Source organism: Haliotis rufescens, unplaced genomic scaffold (assembly GCF_023055435.1).
Source record: "Haliotis rufescens isolate VD_foot unplaced genomic scaffold, xgHalRufe1.0.p SCAF_13, whole genome shotgun sequence".
NCBI lineage: Eukaryota > Metazoa > Mollusca > Gastropoda > Lepetellida > Haliotidae > Haliotis > Haliotis rufescens.
This window is the reverse complement of record NW_025963813.1, coordinates 12,976,283-12,988,951: the sequence shown is the minus strand read 5'-3', so window position 1 is coordinate 12,988,951 and position 12,669 is coordinate 12,976,283. Positions and strand designations below refer to the sequence as shown.

The 12,669-nt window shown below is 37.6% G+C and overlaps 1 protein-coding gene across 3 annotated transcripts in view; it reads right to left on the bottom strand.

Annotated features, from left to right (window-relative positions):
• The window catches only part of LOC124124326 (protein kinase C iota type-like), a 73,898-nt gene that overhangs the window by 54,454 nt on the left and 6,775 nt on the right, over window positions 1-12,669 (bottom strand). Inside the window, exon 1 of one of the 3 annotated variants that reach the window (XM_046487458.2) lies at window positions 3,464-3,611. The exons of the other annotated variants lie outside the window; for them this stretch is intronic. Coding sequence (XP_046343414.2) covers window positions 3,464-3,465 — 2 coding nt within the window. The 5' untranslated portion in view covers window positions 3,466-3,611. Of the gene's footprint in view, window positions 1-3,463; window positions 3,612-12,669 lie in introns of those variants that run through there. 3 annotated transcript variants of the gene reach the window in all.

Below are 12,669 nucleotides of genomic sequence, written 5' to 3'. Positions count from 1 at the left end.
AGTCAAATGAAAAGCCTTCATGACAGTGTCTGCAAATACTGGACCATTCCACTGTAAATAATTGGTTTCACAAAATTACATGCCCTACCATATATACTCAAAGTTCTCAGGGGTTTTACCAGTGCTGGAATTCGACACGTTAGACACAGTACGACACGCAAGAATTCTCAAAAATTAACCCCAGTGGAGATTACAGGGACAAATAGATGCTAACTACATCACGCTTGTCTCCAAAATGGGGTTACAAGAAAGAAAAGGTCCCATGCACTCAATACTTCTCAAAGACCTAGGGGCTTACTAGAGTGTCGATTGAGGCTGATTGTGTGTCATCGTACCCTGATGGCATGCGCATGCTATCAACCACCAGTTTGCCTTGCTGGGACTTGCCATTGTGATGTAGCTGTAATAACTCTGACTGCAACGTAAAACAACAACGAAGCAGGTGGTGCTGGGGATCTATTTACAGTGAGGTCAGCTACCACACACAAGTTTGTTTGTTTGTTGTTTAAAGCCTCACTCAGCAATATTCCAGCTATATGATGGCAGTCTGTAAATAATCGAGTCGGCACCAGACAATCCAGTGATTGACATCATGAGCATTGATCAATGCAATTGGGATACGATGACATGCATCAACCAAGTCAGCAAGCCTGACCACCTGATCCTGTTAGTTGCTTCTTACGACAAGTATGGGTTGTTGGAGACCTATTCTTTACCTGGATCTTCACGGGAGACCATACACAAGTAAAATTTAGAGAATAGACTAGTTTTGAACATCGTCGAAACTGAATTTTTTGGGAGGAAATAGTAAATAGTTGTCACCAGACAAATATATAAGCGTTCTACACAGCTGTATATTCTGAAAAAAAAATGTAATGTACACAAGAAAATACTGACTGTCATCATGGTTATGTAAAGTTTCCGGCAAGTAAAAATGATCTCAAAGTACCTAAAAGTACCAAAATAATGACAACATACAAACTAAGTTAACTAACTATTTACACTATTAAAAATTAGAAATATCCACTGGACCAATATCCCAGCGGTCTGTAAATAATCAAATCTGGACCAGACAATCCAGTGATCAACATCATGAGCATCGATCCACACAATTGGGATCAATGGCATGCATCAACCATGTCAGCGAGCCTGACAATCCAATCCGGTTAGTTGCCTCTTACGACAAACATAGTTTTACTACAAGCATGGGTTGCTGAAGACCTATTCTACCATGGGTCCATTCCTGATTGAAGTTCTAGTTACTGTTAACCAACCAGCTAGCCGAAGGCCAGATTTTCTTTTAGGGGGATTATGGATTTTTGGCCCAAGCATTCAGGTCAGTAGGTTGAAAAAAATATAAATAGAACTTACAATTTCAAATAATGTTTCTTCTATGTCCTCCAAATGTTAAGTAGGTAGGGAAAACAAGAAAAAATGGGAGCTGGGGGAATAGGGAAAGACACACCAACAAATAGCAAGACTGGATGTTGAATGCAATATTAGGTTCTTGACTCTATACTTTCCAATCTGTAATGATTCATAATAATTTGTTGAGTTTTGAAGTTTTTAAGATAAATTTTCAACATGTTCAGCATGTCTTAATTAGAGAATTTTAAATAACTTATTCATATAGATAGTGATAGAAAAGGAGTTGTTGTTTTTTAACATTTTACAAATTTCTAGTCAGAGGAATCAATAAAACACTGCTTTTCATTTTTTTCACATTTCAAATTTTTGGAATCTCCGGATAAATAAAAAGTCTGGCTTTACATGTATAGTTCCTACTTCACCATCACGTAGGTCAATACAAGTGTGACATTAAACTCCAAATATCCTCACCTTGAAATAACAAGTCAGTGGTTTCAATTTGTTTCCACAGTAGGCGGAGGAATGTACAGAAGTAGAGTGGAGTTGTGGCAGGATATTTTGTATGTGCCACTAATTGTCTAGCCATGTCAAACTCACAATGTTCCAATGCTCTGACAAGTACAGTTCTTGATGAACATTTTGACCATAATGTATCCATAAATTTTTGGCCATAATTAAACCTTATAAAAACATTTCACAAGTTACATTTGTTGTCAGAGGTCAGGTGGTAAAGAACAGACTAAGTCCAAATGTCTGAGAAACATAACACATTTTCAAAATCGTAACCAGGCAATATTATACCCCTTCTACCATGCCTATGCTCAGAGCTCCAGATAAGCTGCGTAGCTGCGTAAAATACGCATCAGAAATGCAGAAATATGCAGTAAAATAAAATCCAAGCGTATCAAATATGCAACGAACATTACAGATACGCTACAAATATAAAACTTGTGCATATCATCAAAATATTGTGAAGTAACCCTGCGTATTCAATTTGCAAAACAGCAACTTATTTTGAAATCATAAACGGGCATTCTGTCAACCTTGCCAAACTCCATGATGACAGTTACATCCTGATCATTTGCCATCACACTTTCTTATGGAAGTATCATGGTATTTTTGAGTCCTATAAAGCTCTTGAACCTACACGACACCAGTTTGCAGGGACTAGATGAATAGTGTTTTTAAATATTAAACTTAAATACCCACATGTGTAAAAACTAGTGGGTAACAGAAATTTGAATACCCAGATAGGATTACTGATACCCAATGATTTCAAAATGCATGGGTAAAATACCCACAACATCAAAAGCTTATCTGGAGCTCTGCTATGCTGCAGCACTTTCTGTAAAATATCTGTAATATACACAAGAAATATAGACTGTCATGTACATTGTTCGTTCGTTCACGAGTGAATGATCTTACACTGCTTCATGACCTTAGACGTGATAAGCCTATGCCTCATTATACAGTATTCGACGTAATAAGCGCCCATGGCAATATTTGCTAAAATATTTGCTCGTGAACAAACTCAACTGGCACCCCTTCCAATTGATCACTGAACACAACACTTATTTATTTGTGTGTAATACACACTCGTGTGTTATATACACTCTTAATTATGGGCAATGAAATCCTGGAAAAATATATTCGTTGTATATAAACATTTCAGGCTGTCAGCATAAACCACAAAATTTACAAAATTTATCTTTCACCAAAATATTATTCTAAAAAGAGGCCCCTATTTCTAATATTCCGAGCGCCCTGGGCGATTATAACGTCAAATACGGTACTACCACACTGGCAAATGGATAACTGAGTTGATAGCAATGTATGACTATTAATATATGTCCACATTGTTATAACCGCGATGCCTACTATCATTCATGGTGCACAAATGTCTAAAGCAAAACTCATGAACCTTAACAGCAATAACATCAAAATTTATGTCAAGTTGACCACAAAATGGTGCTCATGGACTAGAGCTGTGTTTAGAATGAAAAAGAATATAATCTCTTTCAGAATCACTTGCGGATATAATTATTTTCTTTGCACATATCTGTTGAACTGTTGAAAAAAATAATGCAAATCTTACATTGTGACCCAGTTGTAACAAGGCTGTCTTGAGGTGGGTTTCCAAAACAATGTCACACCTCCACGACCCAAATATTGGAGATTGATTTGTTGTGACCTCAAAGCATCAACATATAATTTGTTCTGCGCCACTACCTACATCCCGACCGGTTACAGAAAGAGGTTCTCGCTCCACACATACATTGAGCAGTGGTGACTCACATCAGCCAAACACTTTCTCCATCAGATCATGCTGTCATTCAAGCATGTGCTACAATCACCAATAACATGGGCTGATGTCTCGGTTCAATGGAAGGCTTAGTGCAGTAGATGCATTCCGAACATGCCAAGGTTCAGTCATCACTCTTTTAGAAAACATAGAAAACAACCACTTGTGTGGCCTAGTCTAGTGGATACAGCGTCGGCCTGGTGAGCAGAAGGTCAGTGGTTCGCTCCCTGGTCGCGTCATACCAAAAGACGTTACAAGTCTTTCTTGTTGTTGCCCTGCCTGGCGTTCGGCTAAAGGGGATAAACCAAGAACTGGTCAGCTTAGAGCCAGTAAAATGTGTCCAGGGCTCGATCTAGATACATATAACATGCACCAGTGTAAATTATCATTGAAAAAAGTAACCTGATATTTATGTCTGCATGCACCAATTGCATGTCACATGTCCAGATTTGTGTCCACACAACATCTATCTTTGAACACACTCCAAACCTCGAAGCTTGAATTACCATCCAACCTCACTGATCCCTGTGTCATGATTGTGTAATTTGTCAAGCTTTCTTGGGCCTGATCAGTGATGTCATCAATCTGTGCGCACTTCAGGATTATGCACTGTGATGCAGTGTTCCCGTTTACCGGTAATTACCAGTTTTTTACCGGTAAAATTAAGCTTGGACCGGTAATTCTTGTGACTGCGAGTCCCTGTGGACTGGCAAATAAAGTACCTTAGATTTCTTTGTTGTTGAACAAAACATCAACCATAGTCAATAAACAATATTTTTCGAACAAAGTCAGCATGGTCAGCTTGTCTGTTATCATCAGGGTTTCCCATTGTCTGTTATTTCAAGGAAATAATATGTCACTTTGTTTCAAGGTTAAATATCTATTTGTAGAGACTTAACCTTGAACCAAAGTGAAATACCGAAATTCAGGAAAAAAGAGAAAATTGTGATTGATCTCCGTGTTAATAATGTCCAGAATATAAATAAGTTAGTTCAGAAATGATGTCAATGAATTTGTAAGCAATTTTCATACAATTTATATTTGTTCAAAGTTGGGACTGACAGAAATTGGGTGGGACTGATAATTTTTACAGTTGCACGTACACTGGGACTGGCAGTTTCAAAAGCCAGCGGGAACACTGTGCTGTCGCGTCACCTGTCACTGAAGTTGACCACAGTATCAGTTGTGCAGAGCTCCAGATAAGCTGCGTATCTGCGTGAAATACGCATCAGAAATGCAGAAATACGCAGTAAAATATAATCCAAGCGTATCAAATACGCAACGAACATTACAGATACGCTACAAAAATAAAATTTGTGGGTATCATCAAATTATTGTGAAGTAACCCTGCGTATTCGATAAGCAAATCAGCAACTTATTTTGAAATTATAAACGGGCATTCCATTAACCTTGCCAAACTCCACGATGACAGTTACATCACGATCATTTGCCATCACACCTTCGTGTGGAAGTATCGTGGTATTTTTGAGTCCTATAAAGCTCTCGAACCCACACGACACTAGTTTGCAGGGACTAGATGAATAGTGTTTTTAAATATTTAACTTAAATACCCACATGTGTAAAAACTAGTGGGTAACAGAAATTTGAATACGCAGATAGAATTACTGATACCCAATGATTTTAAAATGCATGGGTAAAATACCCACAACACCAAAAGCTTATCTGGAGCTCTGGTTGTGATATCTGAATTATCCAACTAATTGTAATCATTATGTATTATATGATGCAGAGCTGGGATGGATAACTCAGGTACTCAGGTGGGTACTGAGTAGGACCCGGGTACTCACAAGACTACCTGGACCCGTGGTCACATATATATTGTTTAATGGCAAACATTATCTAGAACTCCATTGTCAAAAAGCCCATATCAAAATAGCTGCAATGGAAATTTTATATTAAACATTTCTAAAATTCAAATGGCACCAGTTGAGTATGTGCTTTATATATAGACATGCAATGTTTGGCAAGGAAATATTTAACAGTTTATTTGTTATACTCCATAAGTGAACCCACCCTATATTAAAACTTAAATCCAACTTGTTGCCATGGAAACATAAAAAATAAAAATTTATAAAATTCCTAAATAGCAAAAGGAACCAGTTCAGCATGAGTCTGATAGACATGCAAAGTTTTGTTAGAAAGTTTTGAATGGGTTCTGAGTTATGCTCCGGAAACGAATTCTACCCTATAGCACCCAAGCCCAACTTGTTGCCATGGAAACATAAAAAATTAAAAAAATTAAGATTCCTAAGTAGCAAAAGGCACCAGCTCAGTATGTGCCTGGTAGACATGCAAAGTTTTGTAAGAAAGTATTTAACAGTTTTGAGTTACGTTCCGGAAACGAATACCACCCTTATAGAACCTAAGTCCAACTTGTTGCCATGGAAACGTAAAAAATAAAAATTTACAAAATTCCTAAATAGCAAAAGGCACCAGTTCAGTATGTAGTTTAAACCTATGAAAAGTAACATGGAGAAATATTCAACAGTTTTTGAGTTCTGCTTCGGAAACTAACATCACCTACATAGTGAGCCTATGTCCAGCATGCTTTCATGAAAATTAAAAAAATTGGAAAAATTCCAAAATAGCATTAGGCATTAGGCACAACTTCACCCCTTAAGTGATATAAATGCACATTCGGACAGACGGACAGACATGCCAATAGCTATATCTCCCCGCATTATATGCAGGGGGGATAAAAAAAGCAATGGTCTAGACTAGAACAAGCAGACACACACTCCCCTAATTTAGACAACTGATATCGAATCATGTTATTACCATGAACAAGGTCATCTAGTTGGACATTTATCAGTCTTCGCAAGCATTTACTTCCTGATTGTGCAACAAATGTTATATTGGGATAATACTTACAGATCCTTGACTTTTCGAACCAGGATTCGAACCAACACTGAGTGAGTGAGTGAGTGAGTGAGTGAGTGACTGAGTATGGTTTTACGCCGCTTTTAGCAATATTCCAGCAATATCACGGCGGGGGACACCAGAAATGGGCTTCACACATTGTACCCATGTCGGGAATCGAACCCGGGTCTTTGGCGTGACGAGCGAACGCTTTAACCACTAGGCTACCCGACCGCAACTAATCAAGTCAGCGATCTAACCCACTCAGCCACCAAGGCTTCCACAAAATGGAAGTCTCACAACTGACATACAACACAATAACTCGATGGCCATTACATTTTGATATAAAAAAGAAAACCCCAGATTATGTTGTCAGTGTGCAGGTTCATGTGATGTCATAAAGAAACAATCCAAGAAGATTAATAATGGATTTAAGAAGAGTCTACACTACATAACTGGTGTCCATGGTGTCTAGACCCGTTCTTCATTTTGAATGAAGGGAAGAACAAAAGCACCAAACTTGTTAGCCATCATAAATAATTCGGATATCCCAGTTTTGGGGTTAATTACACAGAGCGAGGTAACCATCTGCGGATACTTATTGCTGAAAGGTGCAATGCTATTCATGGTAGAGTCTAATTAACAAGGGTTTTCCATCTAGATTGATTAATGAGGCTTGATTTCCTAATGAGAAGGTATCACCTAACCTCATTGAGATAAAGCCATAATTAGGTCAATTGGTATGGACATCTTCTACATAGTGCTCAATTTTAGGCTAAGAAAAAATATTTTGTTTCCAGTTTGTTCGAATACAACTTAGCTAAAAGAATTCCTCATTTTTCCAAGATATTACAAACAGCAAATATATACAACTCAAAAGCAGTTAAAGAACACCCAATGTTTTTAATATGACTATAGTTAATCAGTTATGGCATGATAGATTGACTATATTTAAAAGAAATAATCATGTGTTCTTTTACTTCTTTTGAGTAGTATATTTGAATTTTACATTGGGGCCATCAATAGGTTTAAGCTTAAAGTAAAATGAAAATTGTTCTACTAATTTGTTCACTCTGTTGATTTTAACACAACTTAAGCACCACACACCTTAGTTTTCCCACACTGTAATATGCAAAAATAAAGTTCTACAAATAGACTAGCCCACAAGACAAATGACAGTCAACATTTATCAGGGCCAATAATCATGATAATCATAAAATCAAAATCATAAGTGTCCTTATATCATGTAATTTGTTCAGCTTTTCATACTGAAAAGGGACGGTGAGGTAGCCTAGTTGTTAAAGCGTTTGCTCCTCACACTGAAGACCTGGGTTTGATTCACAAAATGGGTATGATGTGTGAAGCCTATTTCTCGTATCCCCTGCCATGATGTTGCTGAAATATTGCTAAAGGCAGCGTAAAACCAAACTCACTCACATATTGCAAAGACTGAATGTTGGCAATATGATAGTGTGAAGACCTGCTTCAAGACCAATGAAGATCCTTGGAAGAATAGGTCTTCAGCAACCCATGCTTGCCGTGAAAGGCGACAATGCTTGTCGTAAAAGGCGACTAACGGGATGCAGGGCAGGCTCGCTGACTTGGTTGATGCATGTCATCGATCCCCATTGCGTGGATCGATTCTCATGATATCAATCATTGGATTGTCTTATCCAGACTCCATTTTTTACAGGCTGCCTTCATATAGCTGGAATATTGCTGAGTGCTGCATAAAACAACAAACCAACCAACCAACACTTGCTTTGAGCTGATGTTTCAAAGTCGTTTAGCAGCGAAAATAATTTTGTAATATCTCCTCTTACAATAACACAGTATTATTGTCTGTTAGATGATTAACGGAACTCAGCAACATTCCAGCGATATGACGGATGACTGTAAATAAAGAAGTCTGGACAAGACAATCCAGTGATTGACATCATGAACATCGATCCACGCAATTGGGATATGACTGCATGCATCAACCAAGTCAGTGTGTCTGACCACCCCAACCCATTAGTCGCCTCTTACGACAAGCATAGTCACCTTTTATGGCAAGCATGAGAAGCTGAAGACCAGTTCTACCCCGGATCTTCACAGGGTTACCGGCATGAATGAAACTGAATTCCCCATCAAGCTTTAGGGGGCACGGTTGGCCCAGTCGTCTAAGGCGCCGCGATTCGCTGTGCGGAGTTGCGTCCCTTGGGCACGCCAGAAACCTATGATTGTGGGTTCGAATCCCGGTTCGCCCCGATTATGTTTCTAGGTTTGTCAGCACCATACCCATGCTCATGGGTTTCACCGAAGTGGTAAACGTCTGAGACCTGCATCACTTCGGGCTTTCCTCCGACATTAAGCTGACATGCCGTAATATAACTGGAATAATGTTAAAAGTGGTGTTAAACCCAACTCACTCACTCACCCCCATCAAGCATCACATAATAGCAATAGTATGGCCTTGACTCAGATGACCCGTCTCATCTTCTAGTGTACATCTGTGGCCGCAACACAGACTACAGACACAGTCAAATGAGGTTCCATTTCATTATAGGTGTCATATTGATCGGCGGGAAAATATTAGGGAAGTAAATTAAGGTAGTCACAGCCGATGTAGGTAGGGTGGGAAGGCTATTCATTTCCTGGTCAGCGTGTGTTGAAATTGATTCCCAATCATTAGTGGAAGTGACTGGACCGACGGTTTTATGATAGCGTGAAGAAGTTCCTATCATATCGCTCAACACAATGGATTACACAGTATGTAGTATTATTGATATACCATGAAATGGATCTTGGCACATTACATATCAAAATACCTACATGGCACATCAATACATTGCTAATTATTCTGAAAAGATATTATGGGTTTGTAATACCATGAACATGATGAATAATGGAGGCCACAAAAGTTTATCAACTCATGTAAAATTACTTATAACAACTTTCATGGTATAGCACAAAATGTATTCAACAAAGTACATATTAAATATGTGAGTGAGAGAGTGAGTATGGTTTAATGCCGCTTTTAGCAATATTCCAGCAATATCACGGCGTGGGACACCAGAAATGGGATTCACACATTGTACTCATGTCGGGAATCGAACCCGGGTCTTCGGCGTGACGAGTGAACGCTTATTAATATGTAGACAGTATATTGCAAATTGTTTTCAACTGATTGTTTCAGAAACATTGTGGTAGTCAAAAGCCGCCGTTGTGGACAGAAATAAATATGTTGCTACACGGCCTACACGGCTGATTGACTATTTAATTTTGAATCATATTAAATCAAAACAAGAAAATCATTTCATGTAACTTAATGTAGATGTTCATCGTTTCCTCGGATACATCTAAACCATAAACTATGTTCAGTGAAATCTTAATTTTGATATATCAACTCAAAAGTATCATGATATATCAATATATTAATTATATTATTATTCAGGGTGCACAGATAGAATTTACCAATGTAGACCTTAATCACCCAACTTAATGCTAAATAGGAACAAGGTTGATCCAGTAAATGTGTAAAATTGAATATTCTACCTTCTCTTTATCAATTCTACATGTTCTACATGTGGTAATCAAAATAAATGAAAAATTCTGTGGCAGTGCTAATTTTTTTTAGTATCAATATTCATAAATTTCTATCAATACAGCATCAATTTAAAAATATTTACATTGATTTCAGGATATTTAAGCATGTCAAGATGACATTACTTGTTTAACATTGCTTTTGAAGTGCATTAGTCACATCAAATATGTCAGCTTGACCAAGTTGATGTGGGAAGAAAGTCTCCTGAGACACACTGTCTAAGAGTTGACCACCTTGTTAAAACCAAAAGCATGGGTCAAAGAAAACAAGGGAGATAATCAGGGAGAGTTAGTGATTTAAAGACCTATATTGCAAAAGAATGGGCATGTTTGCCTCAGTGTGATTGGTTGAAAAATGTTGTGATTTCAAGCAACTGGACATTTCACTTTTTTCGATAAGTATGATTGGTAAAATCTTCTTGGTCCCCAGTCATAAAAACACATTGGCATTAACATGACTAATTTAACACGGCTCGAAAAATCCACATGGCAGCATGTGCAGGGTGAGTGAGAGGTGAACAAATGTTCGTCCTATTGGATGAGTACATATTTCAAACATATTAATCATCTCTAATCATTTTCATCAAGATATGCAGGATAATTTAGATCCTAAAATATGTTATCGTAGGTTCTCAGAAATGATAACGAAATACATGTTGATTATATCATAAATACATGGCATACTTGGCAATTGCTCTGTTGAAAAAATAAACAGAAAGTGCAAAACAAGTTTTAGAAGGTAGGTAATTAATTGTTATTTTTGTTTTTTACGCGACTAGGCACTGATGCTCAAATTATGAAGTGAAAGTGAATGATCTCGTCAGAGGAAACCATGATTTAATTATCAAACTGTCGCCCAAAACAGATTTTTTTTTTTAAAACAGCATACCTTAAAAAAAATTAAAATGAATAGTGCAAGACTGTTGGTTGAGCAAACTGGCTTTAATGAGCAGAGATGAACAGAGATGGCAGTGACTGTGAATTATTTTGCACTGTCTGTCGTAAAAATCCTCAACTCAAAGGCTAATTATAGAATATGGTAATAATAACTGAAAAACCATAAAACATCATAAAATGTAAAAGGCCAAGTGAAAATATTGCAGGATGAGTACAAAATAATATCTGAATAAATTATATTTTAGAAAGTTTTTGCTCCCTGTATAGTATTCATCATATTGACCTTGATAAATAATAATCAGAATGTAGCTTTAGTTGATTTTTCTCTAGATCTACATCCTGCTGGGGGCTGTTTTCTGAAATATATGCTCTGGAGTCTGTGAGAGGAGTTAACAATGGTTGTCTCCTAATTATAATACATTCAGCTTAAATGTCATCTGCTGTAACATGTACAATGCATGCTCCATAATTCAACCTGCCACTCTATTCCCCTTGCTGAAGAACTTAGCATGCACAGAACCTTAATTAAGCATGTTAACTGCCATGATTGCAGAGCAATAAATTAACACTAATCCTCTCTACTGATGTTGTCACTACAATGTACAATAACCTGAATTATTGATGAGAATTGCAATGTAATAAAATAGCAATAACCATCTTTCATGATCAGTGATAATTTATTGCCTATACCGACTGACTACCCTGATTTATTGAGTATCATTTCAATGAATAGCAATAATCACCTCTTATGTTCAGTAATGATTTAAAACTTATAATAACATGTGAATGTTCTCCAGTGCTGAATAAATAAACTTGATGGAAACTACTTTGCTTCTGAATGAGTGAGTGAGTGAGTATGGTTTTATGCCTCTTTCAGCAATATTCAAGCAATATGACGGCAGGGAACCAGAAATGGGCTTCACACACTGTCCCTATGTCTGGAATCGAACCTGGGTCTTTGGCATGGCAAGCAAACACTTTAACCACTTGGCTACCCGACTGCCCGACTCAAACTGACAATCAACCCTGAATACTGTCTTTCTACCTTTATCTGTCAGGGTTAGATAAGGCAAATACATGTAGTTCGTTTGTTCCAGACAAGTGAAAATCAAGGGCCCAGTTGTTTTCCATTAAACATTTAAATAAATTACATAAAATGAAATATAGTTAGATTTGTTCAACGGTGTCTACCCCCTGATATATGATTACCTTTTTTTCAACTGTTCTGTAAATCTCACGATGCATTTAGGTGATTTAGAGTTAACATCACTTTGAACATTCTTGCACAATATGACAAGTCGATGTTGGAGGAAAGCCCAAAGGCTCTTAAGTCACACACGTCATAGATATTAACACCTTGGTGAAACTCAAGAGAACAGGTGCTGCAGGGTTGAAACTTGGTGCCACTGGCATGATCAAATCCTAAATGCACAGTTACCATATGTCCCCAGAGCCGGAAGGGCACACTTGCAAACTTTTTTAAAACATACCTTGTGATGATGTACTTTGTTTGTTTGTTGTTAAACGCCGCACTCAGCAATATTCCAGCTATATGACGGCGGTCTGTAAATAATCGAGTCTGGACCAGACAATCCAGTGATTGACATCATGAGCATCGATCCACGCAATTGGGATCG